The following is a 20780-nucleotide window of genomic DNA, read 5'->3' on the forward strand; positions in this document are numbered from 1 at the left end:
GCTGTGTCGAGCTGACTGACTAGGAAGGTCGCTTTTCCTTTGCTGGGATAAAATGTCATGACAGAAGCAGCTTAAGGGACACAGGGTTTATTTCAGCTCAGACTTTTATAGTTTGAGGTCATAGCTTATCAGGGTGGTGACCTTGCAGATATTACAGCCACAGTCAAGAAGCAGAAAGGGATAAATACACACTGGCTGCTTCTCCGCTAACCTTTTTGCATGCAGTTCAGGACCCAGCTCAAGGAATGGGTACCACATACAGCAGGCAGGGTGCCCACGGCAACTCACCTGATCGAGATCCTCTCCTGCAGACATGATCCCCTGCTGATTCTAGATGGTGTCAAGTTGACAATTAACACAAAATATCCCAAGGACTTTTTCTTGGGGTGGTGGAGGTCAGAGGTCAGCTTCCCTGAAGCCCTTAAGAGGGCATCTCTCAGAACAAAGCCCAAAGTGGGTAATCTTTAACACCATACTTGGAATACCAAGGGGGAAGAAGTGAGACTGGCCTAAAGGATGAGGGACATCCCTGTTAACCCCTCACATTCTGTCCAGACTGTGATGGGTTCTGTCCTCGGCCTGGCATTGAGCTGATGGCTGGGCTGGAGGTTATGATTGATACCCTTGTTCTTGCTCTGGACTGCAGAGAGATTGTTCACCCCATACCCACTCCATCCAGAGAATTATTTGCTGTCCCTGAGGATTTAGCCAAAGATCCTGAAAAGCCTTGGTTGCATATCTAACCACCACCCCATACCTGTGTAGGCTGTATCCTCTAGGTTGTCGTGACGGTGACCTAACCATCTCAAGACTAACATGATATTTTATTGGATGAAACACAACTTAACTCCTCCTATACAAGGGGCTATTTTTAGCTCCTGAGGGCTGGCCTTCTAGAAGGACAGATTCTGTCTACAAGCCAGATTAGACCTAGAATTTGAGAGTCTGAATCCATGTCCCTCAAACCAGGCAGTAAACTCTACTCCACGATGTTCTGGGGAACCTGGCCCTCAGGGATCTGGACTGGGTTCTTCCCCATTGCTGAGCTCCTTCAAGTTTGTGTCGGAGAACCCACTTGCTTCTGATTTTAGCGGTATGGTATTGAGAAAGGTATTCTTTGCCACTTCATCAACCGCGTTTCTGGGTTCCTTCAAGTCTGTGTGTGAGAACCCTCTTGCTTTTGATTTTAGTGGCGTGGCGGTGAGAAAGGTATTCTTTGCCACTTCATCAACCGCGTTTCTGGGTTCCTTCAAGTCTATGTGGGAGAACCCGCTTGCTTTTGATTTGAGTGGCGTGGCGGTGAGAAAGGTATTCTTTGCCACTTCATCAACCGCGTTTCTGGGTTCCTTCAAGTCTGTGTGGGAGAACCCTCTTGCTTCTGATTTTAGTGGCATGGCGCTGAGAAAGGTATTCTTTGCCACTTTATCAACCACATTGCTAGGTTCCTTCAAGTATGTGTAGGAGAACCAGCTTGCTTCTGGTTTTAGCGGCACGGCATTGAGAAAGGTATTTTTTTCCACTTCGTCAACAGCAATGTAAGACATTGACTCTTCAGAGAGCATCATTGCAGTGACCTCCTGGCTTTTCCTCTTGGAGTCAATAGACTCTCTTTGGGTGCTGAAAAAAAACACGGGACATACTCAATCCTCACCTCTTATGGGAGAGATGGGCTTTCCCATTCATCTAGGTCCCCAGCTATACTTGGTCTTGGATCTTCAGGATCAGGCTGACTCCATCACCCGAACCCACTAGATCCCTTTCTTTCCCGGAATTTTGGAGCTTTTCTCAGCAACTCTGTCAACAGCTTTCACTGAACGCCTGCCACATGCTGGATCTTTTACAATGTGGGTTTAATCTTCTCAAACACCCTTCAGGAGAAAAGGTCCTAACACTGAAAGAATTTATGTCACCTTAGTTCCCTCATCTCCAAGGATAATACCCCAGTCTAGACAGGCATATGGGGCAGGGCAAAGAGAGGCTCTATAGGCAAGGAAAGGCAAACAGAGGGGGAGAACTGGCAGAACCTAAGCTGGACCCAGGCAAGTGATCATATCCAGAAGACCTGGGGAGACAGCTTTGAACAGGGTGATCTGTCATTGGGATGGACAATATCTGGCATACTCTCAGTTCCCAGCACTTGTGACAAGCAGGACCTATTCATCTACCTTGAATTGTACTCTATGCTATCACGAAAAGGCTGGTTTCCTGTTTCTGGCACCAAGGAGGAGAAACACAAGGCCACAACGCAAGAGAGACAGCAGAAGAAGACAGGCAACTGTGTTTTGATATGGTTGTAGACGGCCAGAGCTGTGATGCCTCCAACTGAGAAGGCTAGAGTCACCATTCCCAGACCTGTAGACCTGAAAGCAGAGTTGAGAACTGGTTTAGAAGATTTCTTAGGCTCAGGGGCTGGGTATAGTGAAAGGGGAAGCTACTTAAAATCAGACCCTCTGCTCTTTACCCCGTTCCATCCCACTGTGTGACCTTGAAGAACCTAGTTCTTCATTGACTTAAGAGGGGTAGTTATTTCTCCTGGGCTGCCTTCTTGCATATACAGAGTCAAAGAGCTATTAATCATGTATACATCATAATGGTGTATCATCACGTGAGAAAAGGATACAGCCCAGAGGTCAGAAAGATGGGGCTTCTATCACCAGGAGCTCCGTGGGAGAAGAGGCAGAACCTCAGGGTAACCCAAACACATTACAGGCATCTGGTATGGGCTGGTTAGTTTTGTCAACTTGGCACAGTTAGAGTCATTTGGGAAGAGAGAGCCTCGGTTGAGAAAATGTCCCCATCAGATTGGCCTATGGGCAAGTCTGGGGCCATTTCCTTGACCGATGATTTGATGTGGGAGGGACCAGCTCACTGTGAGCTGTGCCATCCCTGGGAAAGGTGGTCCTGGGTGTATAAGAACGCAAACTGAAGAATCCACGAGGAACAAGCATGTAAGCCGCATTCCACCATGGCTTCAGATTCAGTTCCTGTCCCCAGGTTCCTCTCCTGAATTCCCCATGAAGGTGTGCTGTGAGGTGAAGCAAAACCCCCCTTCCCCAGCTGCTTCTGGTCTCAGCATCTACCACAGCAATAGAAAGAACTGAGGACCAGGTGCCAGGCAGGGTCTAGAGTCGGACCCCACGGTATGGTCATTATTCTTTGTCAATCGGACAGAATCTAGAATCACCTGGGAGACTGACCTCTGAGCATGATTGTAGGGGATCAGGTTACCTGGGCTGGAAAGCCTTCCCTACTATGGGCGGCACCATTCCCTTGGCGGGGATCCTGGACTATGCAAGTGGGGAAAGGGAGCAAGCAGTGGCAGGGCATGCATGCATGCATCGCTGCTTCCTGACTGTGCTGTCATGGAGTCAGGTGCTTCGAGCCCCTTCTGCCTGGCCTGCCCCTCCATAAATGATCTGTGTCCTTGAACCAAGAGCCAGGATACACTCCCCTTTCTGTAAGTTACTTTTGCCACGGTTATTGGATCACAGTGACATATAAAGAAACTAAGACATCATCCCTTACAAACGCCAGCTCTGCTACCCGCTGTGCATGACTGACAACAGGGGCCTTTGCTGTCTTTGGCTTTGTCAACTGGAAGAAGGTCGATGATGGACAGCATTAGGGTTTTGTTCTCTGACGAGAGCTAGGTGAGCTAACCCATGCAAACAGTGTTTAACACAGCAATGGTTTTCTGGCAGATGCTCAGTCTTGGCGCTGTCTCACCCCTCCTCCCCTCAGCCCACCACACTCCATACCTGAGGACAGTGGGGAGGAGCTCACCGGTGTAGATGAAGAACACAGTCATACTGGCTGCCACGTTAAACTGTCCAAGAACGAGCATCAAGATTATCGTCGACTTCAGCTCTGAGTGAAGACAGCACGGCCCTGAGTCTTGGGCCACGCTACCTTTGGGGCCTTCCAGCCTTCTCTCAGTCCCTTATCAAAGGCAACTGAATGGCCCACCCTTAGCACTTAGTCACCTAGCCAGCAGAATCAGACATTCAGCCAGAGGAAGGGTTGATCTGCATAGGCCCAGTCAGTCCTGAAGTTACTACCATGGGAGAGTTGAATCGGGCTTGGGGCAGGCCAAACCCTATTTTGGGGAGGTAGAGTTTCTCACTGAATCTGGAACTGATTCAGTGAGATTAGCTGGGCAGCAAAAAGAGACAGAAACCTGTCTCTTTCTCCCCAAGAACCATGATGGGGAACTTTAGCCAATCATATTTCATTTAGTGTGTGTCCCCCTGGGACCACAAAAAAACAGATAAAACATCCAGGTGCGTTTGCCCCTTCCTCTTTTGTTTCCTGTGCTCCTGAATCACTGGAACCCTGGTTTTGTAAGTATTCCTTTCTTCCATTTATTAAAGCTAAATATTTTATATGAAGCTGGTCTGGTTAATTCTTACTACCAATCGACACTTAGGGAAGCATGCATTGCAGCCCCAAGTAGACAATGGCCATTGGTGGGTCACCACAGCTCTGTGCACTCTGGCCCCACAGACTGACCTGAGATCACAGCCCAGGGATCTTTGAGATGGTGGCAATAATACTAGACACCAGGAGCCAGGGTAAAGGGCCCCTGGGATAGCCCTCTGAGCAAGAATATTGGCACGGGTCCAGTATGCCACCATCCCGATGTTCCATGAATAGATTATCCTAGACAGCATAAGTAACCGGGAATGCTTGCCTATCAAAGGCTGCATATGGGAGGCACGGCCTGGGGCGTGAGTTCAAAGAAGACTCTGCCATCATCTACTCTCATTTACCCACTAGATCTACTTCCAGTGTGGACTGGAATGGAGTCCCAGAGACTGCCTGTCCTCACATACAAGGATAACTACTTTGGGAATAGCCGGAGTTCCTCTCTCAAGACTCTGAATGTGGATCCATGCTGTCTTGGGGGCTGGGGCTTCCTTGGGGAAGGGAAATGATACATGCAGGAAGCCACCTCTGGTATGCTTTCTAGCCAGCCAAGATAAGAGACACTAGGAAGCCCCAGAAGAGAGCAGACTGGAGGCAGCCTTCCTGGCAGGTTGTACCTTGAGGGAGGAAAAGGAGGAATAAACACGAGATGGTAGCCAGAATGAGGCTCACGAACAGGCCACATTTTCTCCCCAAATTCTCCAGTAGAATGATGCAAGACAGGTGGGCTGGCACCTCTAGAATGCCTGGGATTATTTGTCTGAGGTAGGTCTCTATCCTACAATCCTTCAGCTTGAGGTTCAGTGTGAAATAGACGTAACTGATGGAAAACCTGGAACAGAACAACCAAAAAGCAAGGGAGATGGAAAGGAGGAGGAGGTTAGAGAGATGGGAGGAACCGCGAGGGATAAAGGGAAGAGAATGGAGAAAGAAGTGGGGGAAAGAAAGGGGAAGAGGAAGAGAGGAAGAAGGAGGGGAGGGAGGATTAAGTGTAGGAGGAAAGGAACGGAGGCAGAGAAAAGACGTGTGTGGTAGGAATGACAGAGGTTGGCCCTCGGCCTGACCATCCTCCATGCCATTCCTGAGTTTGAAGCCAGCCCTAGCCACTCACCACACACAGGCCATGGTCAAGACCACCTTGAAAAGGTGCTGATTGCTATAGAAGTCCAGGATAGAGACCTTCTTCACCTTCTTTGCCGGTAGCTGCAGCTACAAGACAACAAGACCAGCCAATGGCAGACGGGACCCCAGGTTGCTCTCTGCCCACAAACACCAGGCAAGGCCTGCCCCTCCCCCAGTGCTGGCCACTCTCTGGCCTTGGCAAGCAGGGCTCAGGTGTGTTGCCATCATTCTGAAGCAGTAGACTAAGATCCCATGAGAGGACGAGGAAAGAGGCCTTCCCACAGTCTGCAGTCCCGTTCGCACTCCTGGCCCAAGGCTTCTTACCTCGTTCAGTAGACTTAAAGGGATGGTCTTCTTGTTCACCTCAGCTGCATAACACAGAACCTTTTTGGCCTCGTCCACCTTCCCTTTGACCATCAGCCACCGTGGGGATTCTCGGACAACCCTGTGTGACCACCTCTCTCTTACTTCACAATTCCAGGATGCCCCAACTCCAGCTGAGATGCCTCAGCTGTGGCCATCTGTATCAGCTGTGACCAAGGAACCTTTAGGCTACCACCAACCTCAAGATGCCTTCTGCTCCTTGGTGGCAGCCAACCCTTCTTACAAGCCTCCACAAACCCCACTGCTTAGTGATAACAGTCAGTCTCTTGATCCCTTTGCCCTGTGGTCTCTTTAACTACCCCAATCACCTCCCAGTTCTGCTTTCCAAGTTCAAGGTCATGCCTGAGCATCATCCTCCACGCCCACTCTCTGAGAACTATAGTGTAGCTAATCCATGCCAGGCTTGACACGACCACCACCACGATGAAGCAAAATGGCTAGGGTGACCTACAGCAAGCACTCCTTGGCCCAGGGTTGCGGCAACAAAATGAAAAGAGCTGACGACACCAGCTCACTCTGCAGCTGGCAGAGAGGCAGCTGAACGGTCCAGTATCCCCTCCCTTCTACCCACTGCTCTATAGCAGCGGTAGCTCAGAAGGTAAAAACCTGGCTGAGGGGTGGGATACTTGGTGATAAGGCTGCCTGTGGCTGCCTGTGTGCATGCACAGAATGTCAGTAAGCTTATGCACTTGCCAAACTGGGCTTGATAAACCTTTCTTCGGTCTGCTGGACTTTTCATTACTAGGGATGAATAAATGTGTCTTTTACACCTCTCTAGGAAAAGTACACACTAAGTGGTGCTTGCACAACAGGGACCTGGCAGTAAAATGATGGGAGATGGGCATGGTGGCATACTCCTACACACCCAGCATTTGGGAGACTGAGATGGAGGAACGTTGCAAACTTGGGGTCAGCCTGGACTACGTAAGAGTAGTAGGCTAGCCAAGACTACAAAGTACGACGCGAATTACAAAAAGCAACCAGATATAGGATGTGAGAAAAAAATAAATTTTCAATAAAAGGAGAGTCCGACAGATAATGACAACCAAACAGTCAAGGTCTAGAAATGATTCAGAGGTTAAGAGTACATACCGCTCTGCACCCATGTCAGGCGGCTCACAATCACATGGAACTCCGTCCCCAGGGGAACTGGCACCTCTGTCTGTCTTCTGCAGGTATGTGCACACGCTTACATACAATATTTTTGTTGTTGTTGTTTTACAGAAAGCAGCAAAGATGGCTCAGAGTGAAACTTCCATGGAAGGAATCCTGAGCTGGCCATCTTGCTCCATGTGGTATGGGCTGGCATTCCTTCCTTGATGAATATGGTTTACCACACGCACACAGGGATGCCTCCCACAAGGCTAGCGGACTAGAAAAGAGCTTGTGATCCCTGACAGTGGCAGTATATAGCAGAGCTGTCAGAACACTGCAGAGGCGGTTGCATGGCCGTTGCTGTGGGTCACAGGACATGCAACCGAAGCTAAGCTGACTGCCCAGAGGGAACCTGTCCACAGCAAACAGAGAAGCTGCAAAGGGCAGACAATGACTATGATTTGGCAGGAAAACTAGACAAGAGGGAAGACAGAGGGACATGCTGGCTGGGCATTATGCTGTCATTATTTTATTTATTGGGGTAGCATAAGGGGAAAATTAGAAATTACATCTTTGCAGAAAAGCCTCTCCTGGGAGTCAAAGGCTTCAAACTCAAGGGAAGGTTTGGGAAATGAAGAGAAAGAGCACAAGGTGGAAGTGACAGGAGATATCTCTGTAAGATAGCTCCAACCTTTAATACAGAGGGGTAGGCCACTGCTCTGTCCAGGGAGGTCTCTGAAGTCTCATAAACCATACAGGCTATTACCTCTGCAATGCTGCATGCCAAAACAGCATTTTCATTTGTTTCAGGAAACAAATCAAGCTAAATCTGAGAGTTCAGCTTTCTCCTTACTGGTGAGGTCATAGCTTTTTAATGGTGTTATGCAGGCTACTGTGAGAGAGCTGTCATCACTAACACTCTTGCTCAGTTCTGAACCCTGTTTATCAGCATGGCTCTGGCGTAATAGTAGCATAGAAGTTACAGATGCAGCCAACTATCTCCATATGGGACTTAATGCTCACTCTAAGGAGAGAACCCATGTTTGGTACAGGAATCAGACAAAAACCTGTGGCTTGGGAATTGCTAAGCTCCAGTGGGGAAGTTACTACTATGACACTGGTAACCAAGGCGACATGCCTGCCAAACTGTTCTGTCGGCATTAATGACGCTACTGCTGCTGGATGCACAGTTGAAGGAAAATCACTTTCTACGTTAGGTTACTGCAGAGACTCATAAGCAGCCAAACTGCAGAGAATGAATGTCTATTGCTACAACCTATTCTGTGGCTGTAGCATATGTGGGCCAATCCTCATGCCTAAGTGGAGGGACAATTCATCCAACAACCTCTCCCAGGCTCTGGAAACACTGCAGAGGAATGTGCCACAGTGTTCCACAGTGCTTTCCTTTGACATTGACATGACCATTACTACAATAAAGCAGAGCCACTGCAGTGACCTACAGCAGACCTGGGCCCATAGTCATGGCAACAAAATCAACAGAATATATAGCATATAACTAGGCTTATGGTCACAGGGCTGCTAACATCTCTTAGAGAAAGGATGGAAGGTCAAAGATCCTCCACTAACTCTCTCCTGAGACCATAACCACTGCTCCCTCCTGCCTCTGCTATATAATCTTGTGATATTAAAATGTGTAAAACATTAAGAGGCTAGCAATGCCATGGAGACGGACGTCTTGGCAATGTAACTAAGTGACATCAGTAAACTTGCTCATTCACCAAGGTAGACTTGATCTTTCTGTGGTCTGCTGGTTTTTTCCCTATTAGGAATGAATACAAATGTAACATGAATGGTCTAGGCTTGCTTGTTTGTTGGTTTCTGTTCTGCCCATTACCTCACAGCCAGCAAGCCCCAAAGAAAATAACACAGAAATCTCTATAAGTTATAAATCTGATTGGCCCATTAGCTCTAACCTCTCACTGGCTAACTCTTACATCTTAATTAACCCATTTTTCTGATTTATGTTAGCCATGTGGCTCAGTACCTTTTTCAGTAGTTGCAGATCACATCCTGCTGTTTCAGTGATCTGGGCAGGAGTAGGAGGAGGAATCAACTTCCTCCTTCCTAGAGTTCTCCTGTTCTCATTACTTCATTTCTACTTCCTGTCTGGTTTTCCCACCTTTACCTCCTGCCTGGCCAATCAGCGTTTTATTTAAAACATGATTGACAGATTACAGACAATTCTCCCACACCATACAAGTTTCTTTCATAATTCTTCAGGAAAGTCAAGCCACAAGACTCCTGGTAATCTTTATATTGATATTCAGCCTGCTCTTCAACATCATGGAGTGTTGATGTTGGCCTGGGTCTCAGCCCAGGTTGCAAGACTCTGCCTCAGGAATTTAAGCATGAGTGAGGCTTTACTCTGTCCTGCTTTTTCTGCTACCACCTTTATCTTAGATAATGTGGGGGTCTGGATGAGAATGGCCCCACAAGCTCATATGTTTGAATACTTGGTTCTCAAGTATTGGAACTGTTTGGAAAGGATTAGGAGGTGTGGTCTCATTACAGGAGGTATGTCACTGGGGGTAGGCTTTGAGGTTTCAAAGGCCCATGCTGTTCTGAGTCAGCCCCTCTCCTCTCTCTGCCTCAGACTTGTAGATCAAGATGAAAGCTCTCAGCTACTGCTCCAATGCCATGCCTGCCTGCCTGCTGCCATGCTCCCTGCCATGATGATCACAGATGCTCTCAGAAAGTAAACCTCCAATAAACTCTTTCATAAGTCACCATGGTCATGGTGTCCTATCACAGAAATAGGAATGTAGCTAATACAGATATCATAAAATATTGTTCCCTTTCTGTCTTCCCAATCCCATCAGTCTGTCAGACTCCACACAGATGACCAGTTGAAGCATTGAAGTGCAAGAAGGTGGGTTCAAAAATCATAGGGAAAAGAAACCTACTGGGTACTGAACATAGTGTACTTGTACAAAACATTGTGCTTATTCTAGGCCTTGCCCCAGACCTAGTATGACAGTGCATTGTATTCTTAGACATGGGAAATGAGGATGTGACAAGGGTCATAGAAGCAGAGCAGGTGGGAGCTGGATCCCTGATAAGATGTTCTCAGCTTTAGCTGTAAAACCTTGCAGCTCTTTTAAGAGGCCCTGTCATGAAACACTTAAATGGTGTTGATGAAAAACTGACCACATGTTTTTTTGTTTTCAGCCATAGCAGGAAAAAAAGCCATGCTGCCAGAAGCAGACGTGTCTCATTTTCATGAAAAGTCCTAAGTTCTTCAAACATTTTAAATGCCATAATCTGTTAGTCTTTGAGAGATTTGAAGTATAACTATCCATCTGAAATTTATCTCTGTACATCTAGAAAACCTAACATGACTACAAGCTTGACTATTATAGATAGTATCTACTAACTTAAATTTCTTAACTATACATTACATTTTTAAATGAATTGCACAAACACAATACCTTAACACAAGAGCATAAATACACATATAACAAAATTGAACTTAAATTTCTATCAGTAACCCAAGATCCATACCAATGTAAATCTTTATAGCATATCCACTTTTAAAATAAAGCAAACATTTAGGGAATTTGTGTGTAGTTCTCTCCAAACTGTTTTCTACTTTTTGTTGGGCAAAGTCTTGGGGGGGTTCACAAAGATCTTTTGGGGGATCTTGATCCATCAAACCACATTAGTCTGTAAGGAAGCCACAGGTTTTCATCTTCTGTGGAAATAAAACTAGAATCTCTTTTCTAAAGCAACATGTCCTTAGACCCAAATTTTGAAGTAAAGAAACCTTTTATAGATATGTTGGTTTAGCTTAGCAGCCTGTACAATGAAATGTCTCTCTGTAGTCAAAAAATTCAAAGAAAACACAATAACATTCATAATTCAGACTCTCTGTGTCTATTCTATCTTTATGTGGCTTATTTTATTAATTTTTGTATAAGTTTACTCTTTTATATTACTTTTACTGTCTCTTTACTCTTTCTCTTCTCTTTCTCAAGCCTATGTACATTTATCCAACACTGTGACTCATTTAGAGGTCTTTTTTTTTATCTGAAACTGTCTTTATCTGTAATCCTTTTCTGATCAGGGCTGCTTTTATTTTTTAATGCTAAGCGGGTATGGCTAGGACCAACTTCTTGGTCCTGTCTTCCAAAATGGTAAAAGCATGTTCAATGCCTCTGAGAGTCATGCGCATTGTCCCATTTTCAGGCACATAGAGGGTTACAAGTTGTAGTACTCTGTTCACAATCCCTATTTAAATGCTCCTTAGCTATACCACCCGAAAGAGTCAGAGCCGTTCGTGCTGGAGAACCAGAAGCCACCATTTTTAAAGAAGCAGGTAGCTTTTACTGCGAAAGCTGAGTCAGGAAACCTCTTAAAGGAGCCATGTCTCTGCTTTTGCCAGCAAACAGCAATAAGCAACATTAAACTTTGTTTTATTGTATCTAGAATACCATTCCAAGCTCTCTCAGGTTTCTAAGTGGATTTAGTTGACCACGTTGGTGCCAATTTGTAGTTGGAGGCTGCTCATTTGTTTCTGGGCCTCACAGACCCAAATAATCACACAGAAATCTGTATTAATTGCAATACCATTTGGCCAATAGCTTAAGCATATTTCTTGTGAATTCTTATATCTTAAATTAACCCATTTCTATTCATTCATGTATTGCCACATAGCTGTGGCTTACCAGCAAGGTTCTGGTATGTCTGTCTCCTGTGAGCAGCTACATGGCTTCTCACTGACTTCACCTACTCTCTCTCTCTCTCTCTATATATATATATATATATATATGTGTGTGTGTGTGTGTGTGTGTGTGTGTGTGTGTGTATTCTGTTAAGCTATTGGCCAAAAGCAGCTTTATTCATTAACCAATAAAAGCAACACATATAGAGAAGGACTTCCCACACCACCAACCAGTTTATTTTTTAAGCAGAGTCTCTCACCAGTGACTGGGACTAACTAATTATATTAGACCAACTTGACCAGCAAACATCAGGGGTCCTCCTGTCTGTGTCCCCTCAGTGCTGGGATAAAAGCTTTCAGTGCCGCGTTTGTCTTTTTACACGGATGCTGAGGCCCAATGTCAGGTCCTCACATTTGCAAGGCAGACATGGTGCCGGCTGGGCTTATCTGTCTACCCAGCCGTGTATTGGTGTAGGAGGTCCTTCTGTTCATGTGTTGCTTTCATTGGTTAACGAATAAAGAAACTGCCTTGGCCTAGCTGATAGGGCAGAACTTACATAGGCAGAGAAGAGAGAACTGAATTCTGGGAAGAAGAAAGCAGAGTCAGAGAGACGCCATGAACCCGCAGCTGGAGGTAGATGTGCTAAAAACTTTTCTGGTAGGCTGTGACCTCATGGTGATACACAGATTGATAGAAATGGATTAAACTAATATGTAAGAATTATCCAATATGAAGTTACAGCTAATAGCTAAGCAGGGTTTTAATTAACACAGTTTCTGGGTGGTTATTTTGGGTGTAAGCTAGCCATGTAGCAGGGACAAACAAGCCGCCTCTCCTTACAACACTGTATTAACATTTTAAAAAAATTCTTAAGAGATTTAAATCTTTTGACCCTTAAGATCAAGCTGTCCCAGATACATGAGAAACACATGCTACCTGGCACTAGCTACCACCCACATTCACTGGTATCTGGAAGACTGTCAAGGTTGGTCCCTAATTTCTGCAGCACTGGAAAGGTCCCTAGCCACTTACATGTCCCCTGTAGTAACACATTGCATCCTCTCTCATACTTACCCTGTGTATGGTGTGGCAGGTACAGTCAGAGGGTCGGAAGCCAGGCAGGCTGAGGTCACATCCCAGGTCCCAATGCTTCACCCATTTCCTATGTACCTTACCTCCACCCTCTCCTGATGCCCATCAGAGCTGTGGGATAATGCTCTTGCACATTGTAAAGATTTGTCACTTATATTGGTTTAATAAAATACTGATTGGCCTGTATCCACACAAGAAGTATAGGTGGGACTACCAGACTAGGAGAATTCTAGAAAGAGGAACGGCAAAGAGACAGTCTCCAGTCAGATGCAGAGGAAGCAAGATGAGAATGATGTACTAAGAAAAGGTACCAAACCATATAGCTAAACATAAACAAAAATTATGGCTTAATTTAAGTTGTAAAAGCTAGCTAGTAATAAACCTGAGCTAACAGGCCTACCAGTTTATAATTTATATAAGCCTCTGGGTGTTTCTTAGGAACTGAATGGCTGAGGCTCCTGGTAGGATGGAAACTTCCGTCTAGACATTAAAGTTGTTCATTTCTTGTCTCATAGCTCCTTCTCAGCTTTGACTCCCCTCTCCTCAGACAGCCAGCACATTGCTGTCCCCCCTCCTTATTTTTCCACACTTTGCTACATAAGCGGTACCGTCACAGCCCCATCTTAGATTGCTGTCTGTGGTCCCAAGATTTAAAAACTACAAACAGCTTGACCATGCCTCAGCAGACCACAAGAACCTCTTTCCCTTTTCCCCTGAAGGGTCATTTCTTGGGGGACACCATTTACTCAGCTTCAACTCATGTGTCATGCTTCTGGCTCTGCTCCAGTGAAGTCACCTCAAGAAAGTGACCATGGCCATCCCAAGCTTTCGTTCTCACTGCTTTAACCTTGACACTTCCCTGTCTTTGGACCTCTGTCACTCCCACTGTCTGACTACCTCTCAGGTTCTTCTCTGGGGATGGTGAACGGCTTTGGCTCCTTCTCAGGTCATGCATCTCCCACCCACTTCCATGGGCCCCCTTCATGTCTACCTATGAGATACACCCCCGTATATGTCCTGTACTGGTTTGCTCACCAGATATTAGAGACGATGGGAAACAAGGGAGCCCCAGCCAGCAAGAACACGAGCCTCCAGTGGAAAACCTTGGTGGCAACTCCCGACAGGAAAATGATCCCAAAGGCGAGGAAGGAATGCTGCAGGATGATCGCATGGGCCCGGTGCTCGCCCACCAGCCACTCCATGACTGTGCAGAAAACATGAGAACAAAACTGTGGTCAGTTTGCAGTCCCCGAACTGGCCATCCATGCAGCTGGCTGGCGTGGCCACCGTTCACTGGACGTGAGTTCAGAGTAGACAGCTTCTTCCACCTGTTCTGGATAACTCTCAGAGCTAGACTGTCTGCATCTCCCACCGCACACCCTAGACTTGATGAACCTCCTCAGACCCACACACGCCCTTCCATTTCTTCTGCCCCCAACAACTCCCTCTAAAACTTCTACCTAACTTGTTCAGGGCCTCTCACGGGACTAGGAACTACCCATCTTGGAGTGCTTTGGTGCTTTGACCTCCTTGGCCTGAGGCTCTGTAGAGGGTTAGTTCCCTTTGGCTGTGTGCTGAAAGATTCTCCATGGGAAGAGGAGTCAGAGAGCCCCAGGAAAATGAGGGACTACGTTTGAGTCTAGCTATGGCTGTATATGCATTCAAGGTGTTAGCATCACACAGCTCCTGGGGGAGAAGTCCCAGCTCCTTCCTGCTCTGTGGCCCTGAACAAGTTGGCTAACTCTGTAGGGCTCAGGGTGAAAGAAGAAAAACAATAGAGGGCTTAGCAGCTCCCTTGATTGTCAAGGTGCAGGGTACACAAGTAGCATGAGGGGGTACATTTGGGGTACAGGAGAATACTGTGAGGGATGAGGGTTGGGGGCACTCCCTTCTGACTCCCTCACACCCCTGGGCAGCCAAGAGGGGAGCCTCTTATTCCTTCCCCACTAGGTTTTAGCCTGTCAACCCCAGGTAGATCTGCCTCCTGCTCCCTCTTGAACTGAACCTATCTCCATCCCACCTTGCCCCTTGCAAATCAGTCACCTAAAGTCACACAGCTGATGACGTAGCCCACAGATGCCTGGGCTGCAGTGAAGCGGAAGAACAGATACTGGTTAAAAGACTTCACAAAGGCTGTTCCGAAGCCGAAGAAGAGGAGCCCCGCCATTGACATCAGGAAGACTGGATAGCGGCCTATCCTGTGGGTGTTAGGAGGAGATGCCACCAAAGGTCACATTTCCCAGACCAGCCATGGTGGTGCACTGGGCCAGGCTATGTGTTCCCTAAGGCTTTGGAGCATTCCTCCATTTGCTTTCCCCAGCTTGAGCTCATTCAGAGTTGGTGGGTAATGCCATCTCCTGAGGAAGGTGCAGGGTGTCCTAGGAATCAGTGGGAACCCCAGGAGACTCACGTGTCACTTAAGAAGCCGAAAAAGAGAGACCCTGTCAAGATGCCCGCCAGAAACACAGTCTGCATGTTCTCCTTGTTTGGTTCATTGCCACACACCAGGTCAAACTGCAGGTGAGACAAGGGCATTGTTCACAGCTTCCACACAGACCTAGCCCTTCAGGAAAAGAGACTGAGCTTGACCCGAGAGGAACCCTTAGGTCAGTGATCCTCAACTTTTCTAAGACTGTGGCCCTTTAATACAGTTCCTCATGCTGTGGTGACCCCAACCATAAAATAATTCTGTTGCCACTTCAGAACTGATTTTGCTACTGTTATTAGTCATGGTGTAAATAACTGATTTGCAGTATATCTGAAATGAGACCCTACGAAAGAGTTGTTTGACCTCCAAAGGTGTTGCAACCCATAGGTTGACAAACACTGCCTTAAGCAGATGACACTCAGGGAAAGGGACAGGAAGTTCTATGTAAAGTGTCTTTACTCTTTTATCCCTGGACTCAGTCTGCCCAGCACCTGGTAGATCCTGTATCGAAACCTGGAGAGAGGAAGCGAAGACATTGGGCAAAAAAGGAGATTGGTGGGGACTTATTAAGCACAAGAATGAATATTGATCCTGGGCTCCAACTTACAGCTTCCCATGGACTAAAAAGTACCGGGTTTCAACTCAGGGTATGAAGTTCTGTGAGAAATGCCCAACACAGCTTTTCTTTCCTATCTGTAGCTTCTGTGCATTCTGCTTGGTTGCCTCCTGACCCATACCCCTTGCCCTGTGCCTCTACTGTCTCAACCCAGGCTTAGATTCAAGGTCTGCCAGATGTTGGAGAGAATACAGAGGTGACAGAATAAAACACCCTACACACAGCTACCTATGCCCCATCTATGGGCCCTCCATCTAAGGGTCTTCCCTTACCAGAAGACAAGAGGCACGACATGATATGCAAATCTCTGGACAAGTGGCAAGGCTGTCTCTACACCAAAATGCACTCTAGCTTCCTGCCTAAGACAGGCAGGGCAGAGGGCTGGGAAACAAGAACTCCAGTTTCCTTTTCTGGTGCACCCCTGTAGAATGTTCTCAGGCCAATTGCTCCCTGTCTCTGTCCCCTTTTCTGGGTAGCCATAGTCAACACAACACCAGACAAAAGCATACCTCATTGATCAGGGAGCGCTTCTCAGCATAAGGGTAGATCCATCCATGTCTGCATGTTTCTGTATAATTGAGGCCAAAATGGATAATGGAATCGAGATCCCACGGCACTGGTATATACATGAGGCAGGTCATGAAACTGCCATTGGGTGCTCGGGGCAAGGTCAGGTTGAGCTGCTCAGCCACTGAGAGGTTGGGACCCACTTTCAGGATCCAGCTGGTGTTACAGTAGGGTTTCTGGGCAGTGAGCACGAAGCTGTCTGAGAACATGAAGAAGGATAGCAGGATGTAGGGGATGAAGGTGATGGCCATCAGCCTCCACTGGAATGTGCCGAACTCCCCCACAGCATCCAGAACACTGGCCAGCTTGTCGTCCCTCTTGAGCTCTATGGCCTTCAATTTGCGTAACAACATCTCCAAGGACCAGGAATGGGAGGGTAAGGAAATCTCATGCTGGTGTGTGGTTCTGGAATCCTGGGGTCCAAATTCTGACTCAGAATTCTGTTCTTCTTCCATCTGTTTAAGAAAGGCTGAAGTTCAGTCCCCTGTCACCGTTCCCCGTCGTCAGATCCCAGGATGGGAGCCAAGGACAGAAAAAACCCTCTGCCTTGGATCAGTGAGTATATGGTCTCTTCCTTGCCTTCTAAAGGCTCTTAGTTGGAATAATCCATTCCTCCTGACTCAACCATTAAATTTTCAGTGCAATGGATATTTTGGATGTTTTAGAGAACATTCTCCCTGTGAATGCCAGGAACTCTCTGACAGCTCCCTCACAGCGAGCTACTCACACACCTGAGGAACTCTCTGTCACCTCCCTCACAGTGAGCTACTCACACAACTGAGGCATCACTGGAATTTCCAAGGCAACCGGGAACTCCAGGGCTCCCCTTCTTCAAAAAAGTAAATAAATACTTAAGTAAGATAAACACCTGCATCAGGAGCAGCAAAGGCCTGGGAGGGAGGGGACAAAGGCAGTGGATTGGTGCCCTTACCAGAAAGCTCAGAAGCCAGGGCTGGACTGTGGAACACCGAACAAGGGGCAGAGACAGCTGGTAACATGGAGACAAAGCAGTGCAGCAAGCGAGGCCAGGGAGGGGTGTGAGCAGTACTCAGGATACTGCCCTGGGATAGAGGAAGGAGTGGACTCTAAGCCTAACCCTGTGTTTGGAGTAAAAATCCCTCCGCAGCACTAGAGAGGCTATGGGTTGGGAATGCTGCAGTCCCTTTCACTGTGGAAACATTCTGCAAACAGAGGATGCAAGATTCTCAAAGACCAATGGCAAACAAAGATTGTGTTCTGAGAAGCAAGGCACTATGAGATGACAACAGCTCACAGCCCAGAGGGAGTACTTCTAAGTATAAGAAGGGGTAAAAGATTGCTTGAAATAAAAATACTAGAAGGGAAGTTAGACAAATATTCAATCCAGAGAGTTAGCTAGCTGGAATGTGCAGCCAGCACGTGGGGTAGGAATAAGATTTGGTAGGTGAACGGTGGCATGGGCCTAAGCAGAAATTCAAAAGAGAAACAGAAAAGGCAACATACAGAAACATTTTCTTCTCAAAATTAAAAACCATAAGTCAATATAGGAACCCAAAGCTTCTCTCAAGCACAATGGCAGGAACTCGTGGTTAAACACACTGTAATTCAGTCTTAGGACCCCAGAGGCAAGGAAGGATGCTGAAGCACAGCCAAAGAAGAATGGAGAGCACAGCAGCCTGGATGCGCTGTGTGAAGAACCAGGGTAGAATATAGATGAGTGTTGCAATTGGAACTCAGCGGGCACAGAAGCAAGTTGCCTAATCTGACTGAATTGACAAAAGATCTCAGGGAGAATGCTTGAGATGCAAACACAGGTCAATCAAAATGACAAGCCTCTATAAGAATTTCACATATGGATTGTTCTAAGAAACAAGGGGACTGTCAAACTATGGAGGAGAGAAAGAAGAAGGTGGGGTGGCAGACACGGCCCAATGGTCAGAGCACACGCTGTGTTTACTGATGTTCAGTAAACTGATGTTCAGTTCCCAGCATCTGTGCCAGGTGGCTCACACCTGGAATTCTAGCTCTAGGGGATCCAATGACCCCTTCTGGCCTCCAAGGGTGTGTGTGTGCATGTGTCCGTGTGTGCGAACATATGCTAGTTGGGAGGGGAAGGCACCTATATTTTTCAGCGCTTCCTGTGACTGAGAAAGCATGCAAGGTGAAGGCTGTGGAGCTACCCTTGCCTACTACATGTTTAAAGTTTCTTCAATGGGTGGATAAATATTTGCTAAAGGGAAAACATTTCAATTCAGAAAAAAAACCTAAGGAAGAAGACACACAGACAAAGTGAATTCAGTAACCATAACTGGAAAAGTGAGCTCAAATTCAGTGTCAAAACTTATCAAGCCGTGCTGTTTCTGAGGACTAAGGAGCATTCAGAGCTGGGGTTCAGCTGGTGCAAGGAGGCCACTAGGCTCAAATACTTGAAGGTTGTAGCCGGACCACTAGTTCTAGCTGCCATCTGCTACAGATCTAGAGCAACGTGGTTAGCCAATGCCACGTATTCCACCATGCCCTTCCCACCACAGTGGACTAGAAGGTCTCAACCCTTGACCAAAACAAACCTTTCTTCCTTTAAGTTGTTTCTATCAGTTATTTGGCCACTATGACACAAGTGATCTTCCTATCTATCTATCTATCTATCTATCTATCTATCTATCTATAACATTATATATATTATATATCTATCTATACATTACCTACCTACCTATCTATCCATCACCCACCTATATATCATCATATATTTGTATCTATAACTTACCTATCAATCCTCTATTAACCATCTATTCATCTATTGATCATCAATCTATATATCAACTATTACCTATCTACATTTCATCTATAATTAATCTGCCTACCTATCATCTATAATATATATATATCCTATCATGTCTCTATAATTTATCTATCACCTATCTCTCTTCCATCTATATATGTACAGTAGAATACCATTCAGACATTAAAGACCAACATGTTGTCATTTGTAGAAACACGACAGAATGCTGGGCTGCGGAGGCATACGCCTTTAATCCCAGCACTCAGGAGGCAGAGGCAGGCAGATCTCTGTGGGTTCGAGGCTAGAATGATCTACAGAGTTAGTTCGAGGACAGGCTCCAAAGCTACAGAGGAATTCTGTCTCGACAAACAAAAACAAAAACAAAAACAAAAAATAGGAAATAAAAAGAAAGAAACATGGATAGAAGAGGTGGGCATTCTGCTGAGTGAAATAAGTCATATACACAAAGACAAACACCCTGTGTTGTGTTCTCATTTGTGTGGAAGATAAAGTTGATCTCAAAGAAATAAGCAGTGGCTTCCCAGAGCCTTGGCAGGCCAGGGGCAGGGGTGGGGAGATGATAGTTAATAGGGAGAGGGGTACAGCTGGAGAGAAGAATAATACCATCTGATGCTCTGTAGCACAGCAGAATAACTATGGTGGACAACAATCAGTTGACTAAGTAGCCAATAGCATTTTGATTATTCCCAAGGCTAAGAAATAATGTTATGTCTGAGATAGCGGATATGTTAATTAAAATGTTAATAAAATAAGTTAAAAATAAAAGAGAAATATCAAGTCCATGCTATGTTTGAAAAGGGTTGTTAGCATTTCCCAATGTTCTTGGAGTGTACCTTGTTTATATCTTCTGGGCTGTCATAGGAAGCCACCTTGGTCCTCTCCTCTTATTGAAATGTCTTGACGTAGATGACAATTTGGTCACCCTGTAAGAAGACATATTTAAGGCACAAGGACAAGAAAAGACAGAGAGTAACGGGATGGGAACGTTGTATTTGGTGCAGTAATCAAAAGGAAGTGGATATGGCTAAGTTTCTCAGGTAAATGCTAAAGGAACCAGAGGGGTGGCTCAGCAGTTAAGAGAACTGGATGCTCTTGCAGAGGCTTCAGGTTGGGTTCCCAACATCCTCATGGCAGTTACAACCATCTGTAAGTCCAGTCCCGGGGGATCTGACACCCGTTTGGTCTTTGTGGGCCCTGCACACATATGGAAAGTGCACAGACATACATGCAGACAAAACACTCATTTACATAATATAAAAATCTTTGGAAAAAAGAAAAAAAACAAAATTGGATATAACTAGGAACAGAGAGATTTACTACCTAAAGAAAGAACATTCAGAATATAGCTGGGCGGTGGTGGCACACACCTTTAATCCCAGCACTTGGGAGGCAGAGGCAGCTGGATCTCTGGGAGTTTGAGGCCAGCCTGATCTAAACAGTGAGTTCCAGGACAGGCTCCCTAACTACTGGGAAACCCTGTCTTGAAATTCTCCCCCCCCCCCAAAAAAAAGTTTCAGAATATAATGAAACTCTTAAACTATCTGAGCCTACTAACCCCCTTCAAATCCTTCAGACAGTGGGCAGCGAGGA

At 46.2% G+C, this 20780-nt stretch overlaps 1 protein-coding gene across 1 annotated transcript; it reads right to left on the reverse strand.

The window, feature by feature from the left end:
- Positions 1 to 623: 623 nt before the first annotated feature.
- Slc22a14 (solute carrier family 22 member 14) lies at positions 624 to 20152 on the reverse strand. Its single transcript, XM_038323749.1, has 11 exons — positions 20024 to 20152; positions 16354 to 16866; positions 15211 to 15314; positions 14844 to 14998; positions 13836 to 14004; positions 5872 to 5992; positions 5537 to 5634; positions 5043 to 5257; positions 3759 to 3867; positions 2166 to 2360; positions 624 to 1608 (listed from the first exon to the last, which is right to left on the reverse strand). Exons 2-11 carry the CDS (start codon positions 16864 to 16866, stop codon positions 1011 to 1013), a joined length of 2277 nt encoding a protein of 758 aa, XP_038179677.1. The 5' UTR covers positions 20024 to 20152; the 3' UTR covers positions 624 to 1010.
- Positions 20153 to 20780: the final 628 nt, after the last annotated feature.

Source organism: Arvicola amphibius, chromosome 3 (genome assembly GCF_903992535.2).
Source record: "Arvicola amphibius chromosome 3, mArvAmp1.2, whole genome shotgun sequence".
Taxonomy (NCBI): domain Eukaryota; kingdom Metazoa; phylum Chordata; class Mammalia; order Rodentia; family Cricetidae; genus Arvicola; species Arvicola amphibius.